The sequence below is a fragment of the Mustela nigripes genome, chromosome 1 (assembly GCF_022355385.1).
Source record: "Mustela nigripes isolate SB6536 chromosome 1, MUSNIG.SB6536, whole genome shotgun sequence".
In the NCBI taxonomy this organism is placed as follows: Eukaryota; Metazoa; Chordata; class Mammalia; order Carnivora; family Mustelidae; genus Mustela; species Mustela nigripes.
In genome coordinates, this window is record NC_081557.1 from 257,534,055 (window position 1) to 257,551,012 (window position 16,958).

The window sequence follows — 16,958 nt, forward strand, 5'->3', positions numbered from 1 at the left end:
AGATATTATTGTAGCATAAGATATAATTGCTGCTAAGCCCCTTGGGGAAAAAACTCTCAAAGGCATGCCTTGGTTGTTGCCTAGGTTGTGTTGTGGTTTCTCAGCCTTACTTTTTGGAATCTCTTTGCCTTAGGCCGTGGCGGTTTAAACCTATATACATTAATAGATAAGGAGAAAGTGATAAGAAACCCATGTAATGTGTTATAGGAGCCCAGAATGGGCAGATGTTAATTCAGAAGTTTGCGATTATGACGGGATATTTCATTATTTTTCTTGAAATTTCTTTTTCTTTGTGTTTGTATTTTTTATTTGCACTTGAGTTTCTAACAATGGGATTTTGACAAGAAGAAGGATGTTAATATAAACTTAAACTCTGCTTTGTTTGTATGTACATGTGCTGCCACCTTTGTGTTTATTACTCCCATTTGATGAAATTCACTACCTCGCTCTTCTTTATCTCATGTTCTACATAGTCTATCAATTACAGAGAGAAATATCCATATATGAGGGGATCAAAGCATGGATTTAAAAGAGCAAAGAGAAAGAAAAAGTGATTTACTGGATCTGACACCCTGTTTAACATTTCAGGATCAAACCAGTACCAAATTCCTAGGACATAGTAGGGAGTCCAGCAGACAGTAAATGAGGTCGCAAATGCAACCGTCATCTTTAGGGTCCTCAGCCGAGCTCTTGGTATATTATTCTTGGATTGATTCAGTTGTAGCTCTGTGAGAGAGAGAAAAAAGTAGGTGTTTAAAGACCAGTTTTATTACAAAACCAAAAAGGACAAAAAGGAAGAGTCACTAATTCAAACTAATTAATGGAATAGGAATAAATTTCCAATATCCTTAATAATGGAAATAAAAAAATTTTTTTTAAAAGATTATTTATTTATTTATTTGACAGACAGAGATCACAAGTAGACAGAGAAGCAGGCAGAGAAAGAGGAAGGGAAGCAGGCTCCCAGCCAAGAGGAGAGCCCAATGTGGGGCTCGATCCTAGAACCCTGGGATCATGACCTGAGCTGAAGGCAGAGGCTTTAACCCACTGAGCCACCCAGGTGCCCCCATAATTGAAATTTGTTTGAAAAGGATATGAATGTTCCAAGTTTTCCACTATGTCATATAATGAATAGAGAAGATTAAAGAAGACAGTGCTCTTAAAAATAAGTTTCCACCAGACTAATCTGGATCTGAAATGTGTGTGTACTCAAACTCTTAAAACATAAAATTTCAGAGAGTAGACTAAAGTTCAGCTGAATTGAATGATGTGTCTACACAGAACTATACTTACTGAGTACCTCTGACAGTGAGGACGATGAAAATCACACGGGGATGAAAGGGTGTCGCTCAGCGATCTTTCTCAACCATGTGCTTCTCTATGATATGCAAAACCATTTCCCTTTTCATATCAATAAATCATTTAAAGTTCACGTGTATGTGTGTGCGTGGTGTGGGTATGGTGTATGTGTGGAGCTCCTGTGTGTGGCGTCTGTGTGGTGCAGGTGAGGTGTGTCTGTGTTTGTTACATATGTGATGTGTGTGGTATATGTGGGGGGGGTGTGTGCGTGTGTGTGTGTGTGTGTGTGTGTGTAAATTCACTGGAGTTTAATGGAATTGTTGACTCTGACAGGCTGCTTGCATGATGTTTAGCATGTAGTTCTTAACTGCAGTTTTTTTTTTTTTAAGATTTTATTTATTTATTTGACAGACAGAGATCACAAGCAGGCAAAGAGGCAGGCAGAGAGAGAGAGAGGGAAACAGGCTCCCTGCTGAGCAGAGAGCCGGATGTGGGGCTTGATCCCAGGACCCTGAGATCATGACCTGAGCCGAAGGCAGAGGCTTAACCCACTGAGCCACCCAGGCGCCCCTTAACTGCAGTTTTAAAGTACCCAAAATCTATTCTTATGTTTCATAATCCAGAACTGAGTTTATTTTAGTTTATTTTTAAAAAAGATTTTATTTATTTATTTGAGAGGGAATGAGAGAGAGAGAGAGCACGAGAAGGGGGATGTCAGAGGGAGAAGCAGACTCCCTGCCAAGCAGGGGGCCTGATGGGGGACTCGATCCCAGGACTCCAGGATCATGACCTAAGCTGAATGCAGTCGCTTAACCAATTGAGCCACCCAGGCACCCCCAGAACTGCTATTTTTTTTTTAAAGACTTTATTTATTTATCAGAGAGAGAGGGGGAGAGAGCAAGCACAGGCAGACAGAATGGCAGGCAGAGGCAGAAGCAGGCTCCCTGCTGAGCAAGGAGCCTGATGTGGGACTCGATTCCAGGACTCTAGGATCATGACCTGAGCCAAAGGCAGCTACTTAACCAACTGAGCCACCCAAGCATCCCCAGAACTGCTATTTTAAAATAAAAAATACTCTTCACATGCTGTATTTTTTCCTGACGGAAATAGATCATGCTTTTCAGTAGTAGCCGTTTTGCAACTTACTCATTGATCACAAAAGAGTGGAAATATGGAGGAAAACATTTACATGTGTGATATTTTAATTATAAAATTAATTTTTGACTAGAAATGTTACCATCAGGAATTGATTGAGTACAGATTAGTTGTAGATTTCTGTCATACAAATCTAATTATCATTTCCTATGTACCTTGTTCTTTTCACACGTCATTTCATTTAATCCTCAATATCTGTAAACTTTAGTGACATAAGTAATAAAGCTATCAGTAGGAATGAACACATTTAAAAAAGTATCTTGGCTTAGCACAGGGGCTGAATCTGAAAAAATGTTGGATCTTCTGTAACATACGGTCCTTCTACCTCTTTTGAGATATCATCATATTTCCTTATTGGTTTACTCTTTTACTGTCTGTCTTCTTCTAGACTGTAGGCTCCTTGAAAGTGGGAAAGTGACTGGGCTGTTTTATTCACCGTGGTATCCGTATCTATCACCATTTCCAGCAATACTGAGTAGTAATACATATTGGTTGAATAAGAAAAATATTAATTAACTAAATCTTAATAATATTTATTGGTCTATTGGTCCTTGCCTCTGCTCACTCGCTCTTTCTTTCTTTCTTTTTAAGATTTTGCTTATTTATTTGAGAGAGAGAGCATAAGAAGCGAGGTCAAAGGGAGAAGCAGACTTCCCAAGGAGCAGGGAGCCTCATGTGGGACTTGATCCCAGCACTCCAGGATCTTGACTTGAGCTAAAGGCAGTCACTTAACCAACTGAGCCACCCAGGTATCCTGCCTCCACTGCTTTTTTTCCCCTCTGCTTCTGCCTGGCTCACGTTTTTTCAGATTAACCCCTATTTGAGATCTATCTTCTTATTCTCTGTGTACCCTTCTTAGACACCCCTTATCGAACTGAATTTCTCTGGAATAAGATTTTGAGGGCAAATGTTTTTGCAGTATATTTCTGAAGAAGTATCAAATATTTTGTGCCAGGAACTGCCCAAGTATCTGCTATAGAGCATTACCATAATTATTTCCTTGGGAAAATGTCTGCTGAGAGTAATCTCACTGCAATAATTAAGATGATTCTCTGTTGAGTTGTACCACGTCTAACTCAGGCGCCATGCCATTGGTAACATGTCTTCTGGATGTCATGCCAACATTGCCATGTTGACTTTGCAAAGTCCTCCATTTTAATTTGGGAGACTGCTCCGGAGTATGGAAGCAAAAAAGGCACCAACACAGCTGTGAAGATTCAGGTGAAAGAGCCAGTTACGTATTCAACAGTATTTCACGCACCAACACAGGCACGCACACTGGTGCCTGGTTATGTTGTGTGGAAAGGGGATCTGAGTGGGGAGTGGAACAGCTTCACTTTAGGGAGTCTCTTGACTACCGTTTCAACGAGGTGTGCTTTGCAATATTCTAGAAATCCATTGTTTGCTCTAGTGTTGTGTGGGCCCAGTGGGATCAATTTGCTGATGCTTATGCTGGGTAAAATGAGGTAATGGTTCTTTCATTTTTACTTTCATGATACAAATTTGGAACACTGGGAGATATCAAATTACCTCATCTGAAAATTGGGGGTAATAAAAGTGTAATAAAAGTATCACCTTACGGAGTTACTGTGATTATTAAATACACAAACTGCTTGGAATAGTATCTGGCACCTAGTAGGTGCCACTCTGCGTTGAAAATTGCCATTTAAAACCTGTTCATGGGGGGGCCTGGGTGGCTCAGTGGGTTAAGGCCTCTGTCTTCGCCTCAGGTCATGATCCCAGGGTCCTGGGATCGAGCCCCGCATCCGAGCCTGCTTCCCTTCCTCTCTCTCTGCCTGTCTCTCTGCCTGCTTGTGATCGCTGTCTGTCAAATAAATAAATAAATAAAAATCTTAAAAAAAACCCAAAACCTGTTTACGCACAATTGGCGCCGAATCCAAGGAATACGTACTGTGGGGATCCTGATGAAGGACCTGCGTCAGGGTGAAGATGATTTTTGCGTTGCAGATTAACGTGATGAGAAGAGGGATGAGGAAGAGGCAGCTGAAGGTGAAGAAGTTATAAAAGGCTTGATGCCACCATTGCGGGAAACTGCAGTGTGTCACACACTGAGAGAAGCCTTCTGTCTGTCCAGAGCTATCGGCTAAGTGGATCATCCTGAAGATATATAACTGTGTGAGGAAAGAAAAAAAAAAGTAGAAAATGGCGTTACTTTCTTTCAAACAGTATTTGCATGTTTTCTTGAAAGCTTTTTTCCTTCTGCATTCTGCGGGCCTTTGACTGCGTTGCCCAAAGCAACGGCTCAGCCCCTTGATGTTATCCTTTTGGTGCTTTGGTGAAGAGTTGTAAGTGGATCTTTACTTATATTTGGGTATATTTGGGTAATAAGGGATTTTGGATTTTTTGGAAATTATTTCAACCTAGCAGAACAATCATCAACCAAGGATTTAAACACCGTTTGTATTTCAATCTCAGATGCAATTATGGTGAGTAAAGTTTTTGCAGGTGATTTTTGTCTGTCACTCTATCAGCAGCACCCAAACCTGTGTCTAACAGTTAGAATGTGCCCCCAAAATTCATATTTAAATTTTATTTTTGAGATACTCAACTCTATTAAAGTGGTCAAAAGACATGAATCGACCATTCATGAAAAAAGATACAGCAGTGTGCTTTGGCATGTGAAAAGATGTTCAACCTCATTTGTGATAAAGAAAATGCCAATTAAGGCTACACTGAAATGGCATTTTTCTCTCTCAAGACAGGCAAAAATGAAAAATAGCAACACACTGTCATGGCCACATTGTGGGGAAATAGGTACTCTCCCACGTTGCTAGTAGACATGGAAATTGGCACAACCCCTATGGAGAAGAATTTGGCAAGAAGTAGCATAACTATGTCTGCATTTACCTTTGACCCAGCCATCTGACATCCAGGAATTTACTCTGAAGATACTCTCCTACTTCCATTATATGAAAATACACAGGCACAGGTTATTCCTTGATTGAAATTGATTGAAATTGAAAAATATTGAAAAAAGCTTAAATACCAATTCATACAACAGTGGCTGAATACGATGTGGTGGCCCACACTATGGAGTTTGTACACCTGCAGAAAAAGAGTAAGATCTCCATGTAGATTTCTGTGCACGTGTGCGTGTGTGTCTCTCTGTATGTGTATTTTCTAGCTCCGTCTGTCTGCTGGGAGCCTAGGAACGATGACCTCCTAGTGGCAATAAGCACATTCAGCACTCTTGTACCCAGGTCTTGTTTACAAATACATTCTCTACCAAAAGGAACCAGAGCTCATTGGAGAAGTGGGTGATTCCCAAGGCTGGCACAGGCAAACTACAATATGTGCTTAGAACAGCTTGTACTGAAAAGCCAGGAAGTACTAAAAGAATAGTGGAGCATGTCAGAAGAGCTCTAGAGCCAGCTTGAAAGAAAATCTGGGGCAGTGTAAGCATTGAAAACCAAACCACAAAACTGAAAACAAAGCCCCGATAAAAAGTAACGATTAACTGTTGGATAAATTAAGGATCCACGAGTCCATGCTGATAATAGATTGCAAAACAGTAACAACAAAGAAATGGAGAGGGGGAAAAACTCTTTATTATTGTAGAAAACCAACTAATGTATAAGGAATAATGAAAGTAGTGATTACCAAATGGTAATGATAAATGATTTAGGCAAGAATCATCAATGGGTAGTAAAAACATGGGTGAAGTTTGAGGAAAGCAGGATTTACATAATTTCTAAGTATCTACCTGTAAGATACTTATTCATTATGAAGAGTAAAATTAATAACTTGACAGTAGAGAAAGAACAAAATAATTAAATTAGCATTGCCAATAATGGGACCAACGGACAGCAGCTGCTTCCTTATTAATGCTTTGAGAAGTACTCACCAGCACGTCTTTGGTATTTCTGTCTAAAGTGCATAACCTTCATCTAACCATGAGAAGACACCAAACAAAATCAAATAGAGGGCATTCTACAAAATAAGTGGCCTGAGCTCTTCAGAAATACCAATGTTATAAAACACAAAGAGAGACTGAGGAATGGTTCCAACTGAAAGGAAGTTCGTGAGATGTGGCAGCTGAATCCAATGTATAATCTTGGATTTTCTTTTGTTAAAATGTTAAAAGGGATGTCATTGGGACAGTTGGTGAGATATGAATAAATTATATGGATTAAATAACAGGTTTTTTTTTGTTTTTTACCTTACTCAGTCTTTTTTATTGGAATTCTGCGTAAGATTTTGGTTGGAAATTTTTTCCTATAGCTCACACAACCATAAATAACAGTATTTTTTCAGTGTTAATTTCCTGATTTTGATTTTTATACTGTATGTGCCAGAAAAAACACATTGAAGTATTAAAAGGGACATCATGTGTGAATTTACTTTTAAATAGTGCAGGAAAAAAATGCGTTTAGGAGACAAAACAAATAAACAGAGGCAGTAAAATGTTAATATTTGGGGAAGCTGAGGGAAGAGTATTCCAGAAATCTTTGTATGATTCTTGCAATCTTTCTTTAAATGTGAAATTATGTTTTTTTTTTTAAGATTTTATTTATTTATTGGACAGACAGAAATCATAGGTAGGCAGAAAGGCAGACAGAGAGGGGAAGTGAAGCAGTCTCCCCGCCGAGCAGAGAGAGCCCGGATGCCGAAGACAGAGGCTTTAACCCACTGAGCCACCCAGGCACCCCGAAATTATGTTTTTTAAAAAATTACAAATTACCTAAACTATTAAAGAAATGTTGTAAGTAGTTTTCAAAAACAAGTTCTAGTAGACATGCACTCATTCTTTCCCCATTTATCAAAGCACACTTCTTGTCCAGTCATTTCTAAGCTTTTCTACTGAGAAACTTCATTTTACTATGATACATTATTAAAATGAAAAGAGTGCTGAAGCACTATAAAACTAACAGCAAGTAAATTCAAGCAAAAATGTTAAAGGTTTTTAAAATTTTAGGGAAATGAGAGATAGTATTTATTTTTTAATGTTTTGGATTGAATTAATAAATTTTAATTTAATTAATTCCACAGGTCTAGGATTTCTTTCTTTTTTGAGGTATTGGAAGTGTGTTCCTTAAAAAAAAGAACTTTTATTTACTCTCTTTGCTTGTAGATAGAAATATTTAATAAAATGTAAATATAATAGACAATAAATAAAATATAGTAAACACAATATAAAATATAATGCTGTATCTTTTATTTGTAATCAGAATGTTGATTTTCAGTTTCAGACCTCTTTTCAAGGACAAAATAGTATTTTTAAATTAATCCACTAGAGGGCGCCCAATGATCATATAATCAAATTTAAAAGTTCAGAAACCAAACACCCATTCAGCTAATTCTACTTTACAATCCAGACCAACTTTTTTCCACATCACAAAGTAACCATTTCAATTTTCCGTACTTCTTTGCAACCTGAACTTATTTCAAGTTTAGTTTCGAATTTGGCCTAACAGATGTAGTGAGTTGGAGGGCTTTGGAGGGCTTACTTCACATAGAACCTGAAAATCTAGTATTTCTTTAAAACCTTAGCTACTTCTCTCCGCATCTTCCCAGTCAGACTTGAACCCAGATGGCCCAAGTTTGACTTTCTATTCTGCGCTGCTCTGCCACAATTTCACTTTAATATTTCATATTTTTAAGTCATAATGAAACTTTCCAAAAAATTACTTTGAAATAAAGTATTATGATTTGAGCTAATGGTTATCTTTGTTTAATAAATGCTTATTTTTAATTAATTTTTTTTTGGTTTCGAGAGAGAGAGAACGTGCATGGGGGCAAGGGAAGGGCAGAGGGAGAGGAAGAGGGAATCTGAAGCAGACTCCCCATGCTCTGTGCAGAGCCCTTCATGAGGCTCGATCTCACGACCCTGAGATCATGACCTGAGCTGAAATCCAGCGTCCCGACGCATAACCAACTGAGCCACCCAGGCACTTTAAATGCTTATTGTTACAGTAGGTGGTCTCTGTCATGAAAGATGAACCAGATATATCCTGCTATCAGAGGATTTAAAATTAGGTAGGGGAGGTATAGCACATATGTGACACCAGCCACACAAGGTAGACTGTTGTAAGTTCTCAAAGAGTGTTAGGGTAACTCAGGTTCTTACTTGCTCATGGATAAGCTGAGCCTAGCTTATTTGTGCTCCAAGCCCGTGTTCGTTGGAATGATTAATATAGGGGTCCACTTTACTTCCAGTGTTTTGTTTTTTTGTCCTTGGATTATAATTCTTTAATTTCTTAGTTTCTCCTTTCTCATCGTTGGCCCCAGTTCTCACCAATGTTTGCTTTATTTTGCCATAAACAAGAGCATCTATTTTCCTTCTTGAAAGCCGTTGGCAGATGCTTCTTGGAGTATTGTTTTTGACCCTCACTTTACCCCAGACTAATTGCATTATTACCTAATCCTTTCCAGCGGTGATTATCGTTAGGTGACGTGCTTCCTCATCTATAAAATGGAGACATTGATACTATTTACCGCTAGGAACTGTCAAGACAATTACTTGAGTTAATGCTTGCAAGGCACTTAGAATAATGCCTGGCACACAGCTTTGTGCAAGTTGAAACCATTACTATTGTAAAAATTGCAAGGCATACCACACAACTTGTAAATGTGTATTCATAGATCTTTATTTATATATTTATTTATATATTTATAAATATTTACCATATATCTTTACCGGCTTACTCTTAGCCATCTATTCTCAACTTAAGACTTTCCTGCCTTTTCTTTCTCTAGTCTCCTACAGGCAAAAAAATGAAATAGACGACATTGCATAGTGTGATATAGTGTAGTAGTTAAAAGCTCTGGGTATGGAGTTAACTGAATGGACTGACATCTGCACTTACTAGATGGTAATCTTGGGCTTTTTCTTTGTTTTTTTTTTTTTTAGATTTTATTTATTTGGCAGAGAGAGAGGGTGCACAAGCAGGGGGAGCAGCAGGCAGAGGGATAAGCAGACAGAGAGAGACACAGGCAGAAGGAGAAGCAGGTTCCCTGCTGAGCAGAAAGCCCGATGCAGGACTTGATCCCAGGACCCTGGGATCATGACCTGAGCGGAAGGCAGATGCTTAATGGACTGAGCCATCCAGGAACCCCAGTCTTGGGCATTTTATAGAACATTCTTAACCTTAGTTTCTGTATGAATGAAGATTATAACTGTATATAATATATAGGGTTTTGGGGAGCCTTACATGAGATAATGCATGCAAAAGGATTTAACATAATTATGTATTTTGTAAATAATACTTATTACGATCATCATCATTATTGTTGTTATTTATTTATGTATATATGCTCTTTGTTGTTATTTATGTTATTAGTATGCTACTTCTATGTTCCAGTATAATTCTTGGCGTATTGTATACCTGTGATGAGTATTGATTGCATTTAAGCTGCTTGTCACGTTCAGAAGTACATTCTAGTCCGATCAAGTACGTTCTGTGTGTCAAGGCAAGCCTCTGTGCATCTTCAGATCACATATATTTACACCAAAAACTAAAGGGTGTCTCATCTATCTTGCCTTGCAACCTAGGTTAGTGATAGAAGTTAAATGCTGTCAACTCCGAATGAAATGCTCCAGGTTAACACAGATGAACTAGGGGTATGAACTTCTGCAAAGGATTCTTGTGGCGAGAGATGACTGCCATTGGAAACCACGTGATTTTTGATTAGATATGAACACGCCTACTTCAAGAAATGTTTTCTCCTCAGCGTGTGCTTACCAGCCCAATCACAGAGTCTGAAGGCAGATTTTCTTTCAGGACATGTTTCCTTCCCTTCCTTTCTTTTTTCTTTTCTCCCTCTTTCTTTCCCTTATTCTCTCTCCCGCTTCCTTCTTTCCTTCCTTCCGACCTTATTTTACTGTTACAAATAATACCTTCAAAACTTGAACAGTCGTGCTTTGACATATACTGTCTTCAGAATGAGTAGGGCAGCTTGGTAACGAGAGGTAGTTTGGCAAACCTGACTTATCAGTCAGGATGAATGCTATAATTTTGAGAAATTGGAAATAAATCAATCTTCAGGTAAGCAATTCTCTTTGCTATCTCTTGAAGAATCGTTTAATAGTCATGCTGTATTTCCCTATTATTTTCCCTCCTGACTTCAAAAAGTCTATTGTGAACAAAGGAATGAAAACAGGAGAAGAGGAAGGAATGAACATTAGTGGAGTGTCTAAGCGTCAAGTCTTGTACTAGGGGACTTCATGTATCTTATTCTTTACCACTATTCTTTTAAATTTAGTTAAATAACTTACTCAGAGCCACAGAGATGGTAAGGGAGAGAGAGCATTAGGGTTTAAAACTAACTTTGTTTAAATCCAGTACTCATGCCATTTCTCTTATTTGCCTCGCAAGCTTTGCTGGGGGGAGATGTAAGGTCTTCAGAGACCGCGGGCAGGGCTAGTGAATGCCGCCTTATCCCTCTTCAGCAAGAACAGCTCCACTTGTATGTTTCATGTACTTGTTGGGGCTCCAGATAGAATTTGGGTTTTTGAAAAATTCCATTACTAGGAAAGTTCAGCTATGCAATGCTGAAACTTCTGAAAATATATCCTCAAACGCTCATAGAATTACTCAGTGACAGATGATCAATCTGTGCACCGGAGGATGATGATTAAAGTCATCCTTTCAATGTGAATTAGCCGCTAAGGATGCACCTTTGTCCGTGGGCTTATCTGGAGAGCCTGGTGAAGCACGAGGTTGACTTGGGATGTGTCACAGTCTAGAAATAAAAAGCCCTTTCAATCTCTCATCTTTCCCATTAAATATGTGTAACATTAGTCATGGGGTTAAACCTCTTTATTCAGAGAGATAGCAGAGGGCTCTAATAAAAAAAAAAAACTGGAATTAATAAAAAGACATGAGTCCAACAGCCCAAGTGACTGGGAAAGTCAATGAACCCTTTCAGGCGAGTCATTTTTGAGCTGAAGATTTTTTTTTTTTAATTTTATTTATTTGTCAGAGAGAGGGAGAGCGAGCACAAGCAGGGGGAGTGGCAGGCAGAGGGGGAAGCAGGCTCCCCACTGAGCAAGGAGCCCGATGTGGGACTGGATCTCAGGACCCTGGGATCATGACCAGAGCTGAAGGCAGAAGCTTAACTGCCTGAGCCACCCAGGAGCCCCTGACTGCAGACTGTACCCATCAGTTAGTTGCAATCAACATTAGAAAATGAAATGGGGGCACCTGGGTGGCTCAGTGGGTTAAGCCGCTGCCTTCGGCTCAGGTCATGATCTCAGGGTCCTGGGATCGAGCCCCACATCAGGCTCTCTGCTCGGCAGGGAGCCTGCTTCCTCCTCTCTCTCTGCCTGCCTCTCTGCCTACTTGTGATCTGTCTCTGCCAAAGAAATAAATAAAATCTTAAAAAGAAAGAAAGAAAGAAAGAAAGAAAGAAAGAAAGAAAGAAAGAAAGAAAGAAAGAAAGAGAAATGAAACAGAGTTGAATTTTCATGAAAATTCTTCTTGGCTATAGGTGTGTGGGAGACAGACAGACAAAATCTCTGTGTGGTATGTACTTCTTCCTTTGGGTGACTGCCAGAAAGATTTGCGCACTATTGCTCTCAAAGGTACTCTTTGTGCTTTCTCTGATATCCCGGATGGGGATAATAACATGGCTGTCACATACTGCATAGAATGAGGAAACTTCTCAGGAAACTTCAGTAAAGTGCTTTATAAATATAATCTGCTGCTGAAAATAAGGATGAGTCATGGGTTTCACCATGAAATAGTACCATCATTTTCTGTGGCCCAGATGCACATAAATCTCTCAGGAAGAGTAATGTGTTTGAGGTCGGGCTATTAGATGAACATCCTAAACAATTCAAAATAATTTCATATTTTTTCTTACTACATCAAGATAGATAAGTATTTGACATTATCTTTCTATGATTGCTTTGATATACTTAGATGAAAATAACTGAATTAATAAAGCAATTTATTTTTTATGGCCTCTGGGACAGTCCTTTAAAGGAGACTGACATTATTGGTTTGCATTTCAGATAGTATCACAAATTGACCTATTTCTTTTCTTTTCTTAAAAACGATATTTACTTATTTTAGGGAGAGAGAGAGAGCGCACGAGACAGTGTGCACTGTCACAGGAGGGCGGGGCCAGGGGCTGGGAGCCGAGGGAGAGGGAGAGGTTCCTCAAGCAGGCTCCCTGTAGAGCACAGAATGACGAAGGGGGGCTTGATCCCATGACTCTGAGATCTCCGCCAGCGCTGAAATGAAGAGTTGAACATTCAACCAATTCAGCCCGTCAGACTGACCTGTTTCTACTTCTGGTTCGACTTTCCTCAGTACCCAACTTACCAACTAACTACTTTCCAAACACCTGTACTTACACAATGACCTTATATTGGTAACACTATGTCCCAGAGCAAATGTTTTTGGCTCTTTCAGAGCCTGCCTTCTCTCCCCCTCCAAACAAACAAAGAAATGAACAGGCCGGCAAACTCCATTTCTCAACCCACTAGCCTATTTCAATGGTTTTACTGTTAAAACTCCTTGTCTAAAAATATTGGAGCTGTAGTTTACACCCTCTGGCTATTAACTCCCTAAATCCAACTTGTTTCCAAGCTTTGTTTTTTGTTTGAAATGTCCCTCTTACAATCAGTTCTCTCCGAGACTACCCCAGCCATCAACCTAATCACCTCATGGCCAGAAAAGCTGCAAAAGGGTTCTCTGTCTCTTGCATCTGTTTGGGTCTATGTGAATTTTCTTCAAGTATTTTTCTTTAAAAAATCACTTTATTTCTTGCCCAGGACTCACGAAGGATTAATGGTTCCCACATTTATTTCAGAATTTCCCCAGGGATCACTTTCTTCCTTAACACGGGTCCATCGTACTCATTCCCTGACTCCCTCATCCAAGCTTTTTGTTTAAGGAGAAGGTGGAGGATTTATTTGATCGGAAAAGAAATCACATTATCCAAACATTTTAAATTTCTATTTTTGCTAGTAATCTTATTAGGTACCGTGAATATTAATTAAGTTGGACATAACAGAGGCTCGATCACTTAAGACTGTATGCCTTAATGGCAGTGACCAGGAAATACAGAATCAGGATGTTTTATGACAGATCGTTCACTACGAGGTAGAAGAAAAGGGAGCAACCACCAAATCTGATTTCCTGCTAGTCCTACCTCTCAATCTGTTGTTTCAGCCAGACAAGGCTCCTGTGAAAATTAATCACACTTTTCAAGCCTTCCTGAAAATATATGTGATCTTTGATTTATTTTTTTCATCCAAATACGATCCACTTAAAAATTTTCAACTTATCCTATCTTTAGCCTTAAAACATTCCTTTCCCATTTCAACTCTTATTCATCTCTCCTTCTTCTTACACTTGTAATAGATTTTTTAAAAAAAGACTTTATTTATTATTAATTTGACAGAGACATAGCAAGAGAAGGAACACAAGTGGGGAGACTGGGAGAGGGAGACGCAGGCTTCCCACAGAGCCAGGAGCCCAGTGTGGGGCTGGATGCAGGGCTGGGTGTGAGCCTGCATGGGGGACTGGATGTGGGGCTTGATTCCAGGACTCTGAGATCATGACCTGAGCCAAAGGCAGCTGCTTAACCGACTGAGCCACCCAGGCACCTTGTACTTGTAATAGGTTTTAAAAGTGTTTCATATAGGGGCACCTGGGTGGCTCAGTTGTTGAGCAGCTGTCTTTGGCCCAGGTCATGATCCCAGGGATCCTGGGATCAAGTCCTGAATCAGGCTCCCTGCTCAGCAGGGAGTCTACTTTTTTTTTTTTTTAAAGATTTTATTTATTTATTTGACAGAGCTCACAAGTAGGCAGAGAGGCAGGCAGAGAAAGAGTGAGAGAGGGAAGCAGGCTCCCTGCTGAGCAGAGAGCCCAACGCGGGACTCGATCCCAAGACCCCGAGATCATGACCTGAGCCAAAGGCAGCGGCCTAACGCACTGAGCCACCCAGGCGCCCAGGGAGTCTACTTCTCCTTCTCCCTCTGTCTGTGGCTCCCCCTGTTTGTGGTCTCTCTCAGTCTCTCTCCATCAAATAAATAAGTAAAATCTTTTTTAAAAAAGCGTTTAGTATATAGTTGTATTAGTTTTATATAAGTTTTGTCTCCATAATTGAATTACACTTTCTTTGAGGGCTATTTCTTTGTTTCATCAGCATCAGACTCAGTGTGAAGAGCCTAACTTACTTATCTTCCCTAAGAAAATCGATAAATAAGTAGTACTTCTACTTTAAAGAAACAAAATGGAAAACTTCAGGCATAACATCATTTGGAGAGAAACATTTACTAAGCCTATTATTAGATATTTAGTCACTGTGCGAATCATTGTAATATGCTTTTCTCCAGGCAGATCGAAACATTTTAGCTTTTCCCATTTTTCCTGCCATAAAATACATCCTAATTTAATTGATCTAGTATCCAGAAATGATGAATTAAGTGAGGAATTGGTAGGAAAATGTGGTTATCCAACTTTCTAGTATTTTGCTGTGTTTACTGAATTCTGCAGGGCAGGATTTTTTGTTTGTTGTCTTTTTTTTTTTTTTTTTTTTTTTAAACCACCTGGCTCGTAGTAGAATGTCTAGATAACTTCCATTTGTAGGCTGGTTTTTGGAATATCCGGGTTCACTTGGACGTCCCCTCTTGACATATCCTTGTACCCTAGGTTCATCATCACACAGCCCCTTTACAAGCATACAGATGACGTCTTTATCTGTTATTAAAGGATCTTTGCCGGGGGTGCCTGGGTGGCTCAGTGGGTTAAAGCCTCTGCCTTCGGCTCAGATCATGATCCCAGGGTCCTGGGATCGAGCCCCACATCGGGCTCTCTGCTCGACAGGAGCCTGCTTCCTCCTTTCTCTCTCTCTCTCTGTCTCTGTCTGCCTCTCTGCCTGCTTGTGATCTCTGTCAAATAAATAATAAATAAATCTTAAAAAAAAAATAAAGGATCTTTGCTCTCTGCAAAAATGTGTCCTTTTCTTCAGAGATATGGCTGCTGAAAAAGGCTGATTCTGCAGGTCAGTTCATCAGGTTGCCTCTGATGAGGACAGTCTGGTGCAGTATCTGGTGCCTACACCAACAATCCTGATGTTGCTGTCAGCCTGTCGCAGTCTAACCTACCTCCAGATAAGCTCAAATAAATCTCAGAGAAATATTCAGATTTCAAAAGTCGACGATTTCCCACTATTCCGCCCAGCTGCAAACTGAGGAGCGACATGCTAGTTAAAGCATAATTCTAAGTTGCAACAGTAACAGAGTCATTTCCACTTAAGAAGTCCCAATGAGACAAGTTATGAACACATTATACCTCTGCAAATTTCACAGTTCCTCAAGATTCTCTCCATTTACCATATCAAACAGAGTGAATGGAAAACTAGATGGAAGAATAAGATGGGGGTGAGGCCAAATTTGACAATAGCTACATTTTTTGAGGAGCATTTACTACGTACCAGAGCTCATGCTAGACACTTTAATGCATTGTTTATTTAATCTTCATGAAAGCTGCATAAAGTAGGCGTTACCTCCATTTTATAAGTGAAGGAACTGAAACTCCAAGAAGTTAAAAGATGTGCCCAAGATAACAGAGCCAGGATTAAACCCCACTCTCTAATTCCCCGAGTCAAAGCTTTCAAAGATAATACAATGCTGCTTTTGACTTGCCATCATAAAATGCAGCACTCGAGTTTAGATAGGGAATCTGTGATTGCCAGATCCTAAGAAGTTCACGTTAGTGGGTTACCTGTGGTCCAGCAAAGATACCACTGAGGAGCCAGGCCAAGCCAATCATGGACTGTCCAACGCCATTGCTCTTCATAGCTAGAGGCCTCGTGATGGCTAGAGAGCGGTCCAGGCTGATCACTACCATCATGAAGGCTGGGGCATACATGGAGAAAAGCTTCAGGTAGCTGAGGACTTTGCAGAGGAACTCTCCAGCATACCATTGGACCGTAATGTTCCACATTCCATCCAGCGGCATGACAATCAGGGTCTCCAACAGGTTGGCTAAGGTCAGATGTTTTAAAAGCACCTTCATTCTCGAGAGCTTTCTCCCTTTCTCTTTCTTTTGAGTCCACTTCTGAAGTTTCAACAAGAAAGAAGCATTAAAACTTGTAGAGAGTAGAAAAAGGAAGAAAGTAACTGTCACTCGGATCTTTCCAGATAAGGTCAGGGTGGGGAGGTTGCCCTGCACCAGCGGGTTGCTGCTGTTCATCACTGAGCAGTGATTTTGATTCTGTTCAGGAGAGGCGCTTGCCATGTTTCCTGACTGACGGGGAGCTTCAAGACTTGGGTTTCTGGCCCTTGTGATGTTTTGTCATAATCTAGCCCAAAGCTCCGTTTTATTTCTGCCTTCTTTGGAAACGTCACAGGTTTAGATTTATGTCAAATTTTGTCCCTGAGCTACTTTATGTTTAATGTAAAAGATCAAGGTGAACTTGTTTTGTGGGCTAATAATCCAACAGAGTGCTAAAACAGAGCATGTGGGACACATTCTGAGGGCCAAATGTAACTGTAGTACCGCAGCAGATGGCCTGGTTTTCACAAC

At 39.9% G+C, this 16,958-nt stretch overlaps 1 protein-coding gene across 2 annotated transcripts; it reads right to left on the reverse strand.

The window, feature by feature from the left end:
- Positions 1 to 481: 481 nt before the first annotated feature.
- On the reverse strand, positions 482 to 16,670 carry GNRHR (gonadotropin releasing hormone receptor). Of its 2 annotated transcripts, none has more exons than XM_059396590.1 (3): positions 16,155 to 16,670; positions 4,367 to 4,586; positions 482 to 726 (listed from the first exon to the last, which is right to left on the reverse strand). In XM_059396590.1, the coding sequence occupies exons 1-3, from the start codon at positions 16,668 to 16,670 to the stop codon at positions 482 to 484; spliced, it is 981 nt and encodes a 326-aa protein (XP_059252573.1). The 2 variants fall into 2 exon arrangements, with proteins under 2 accessions (XP_059252573.1, XP_059252583.1); XM_059396600.1 differs by having other exon boundaries at positions 699 to 726; positions 4,367 to 4,458.
- Positions 16,671 to 16,958: the final 288 nt, after the last annotated feature.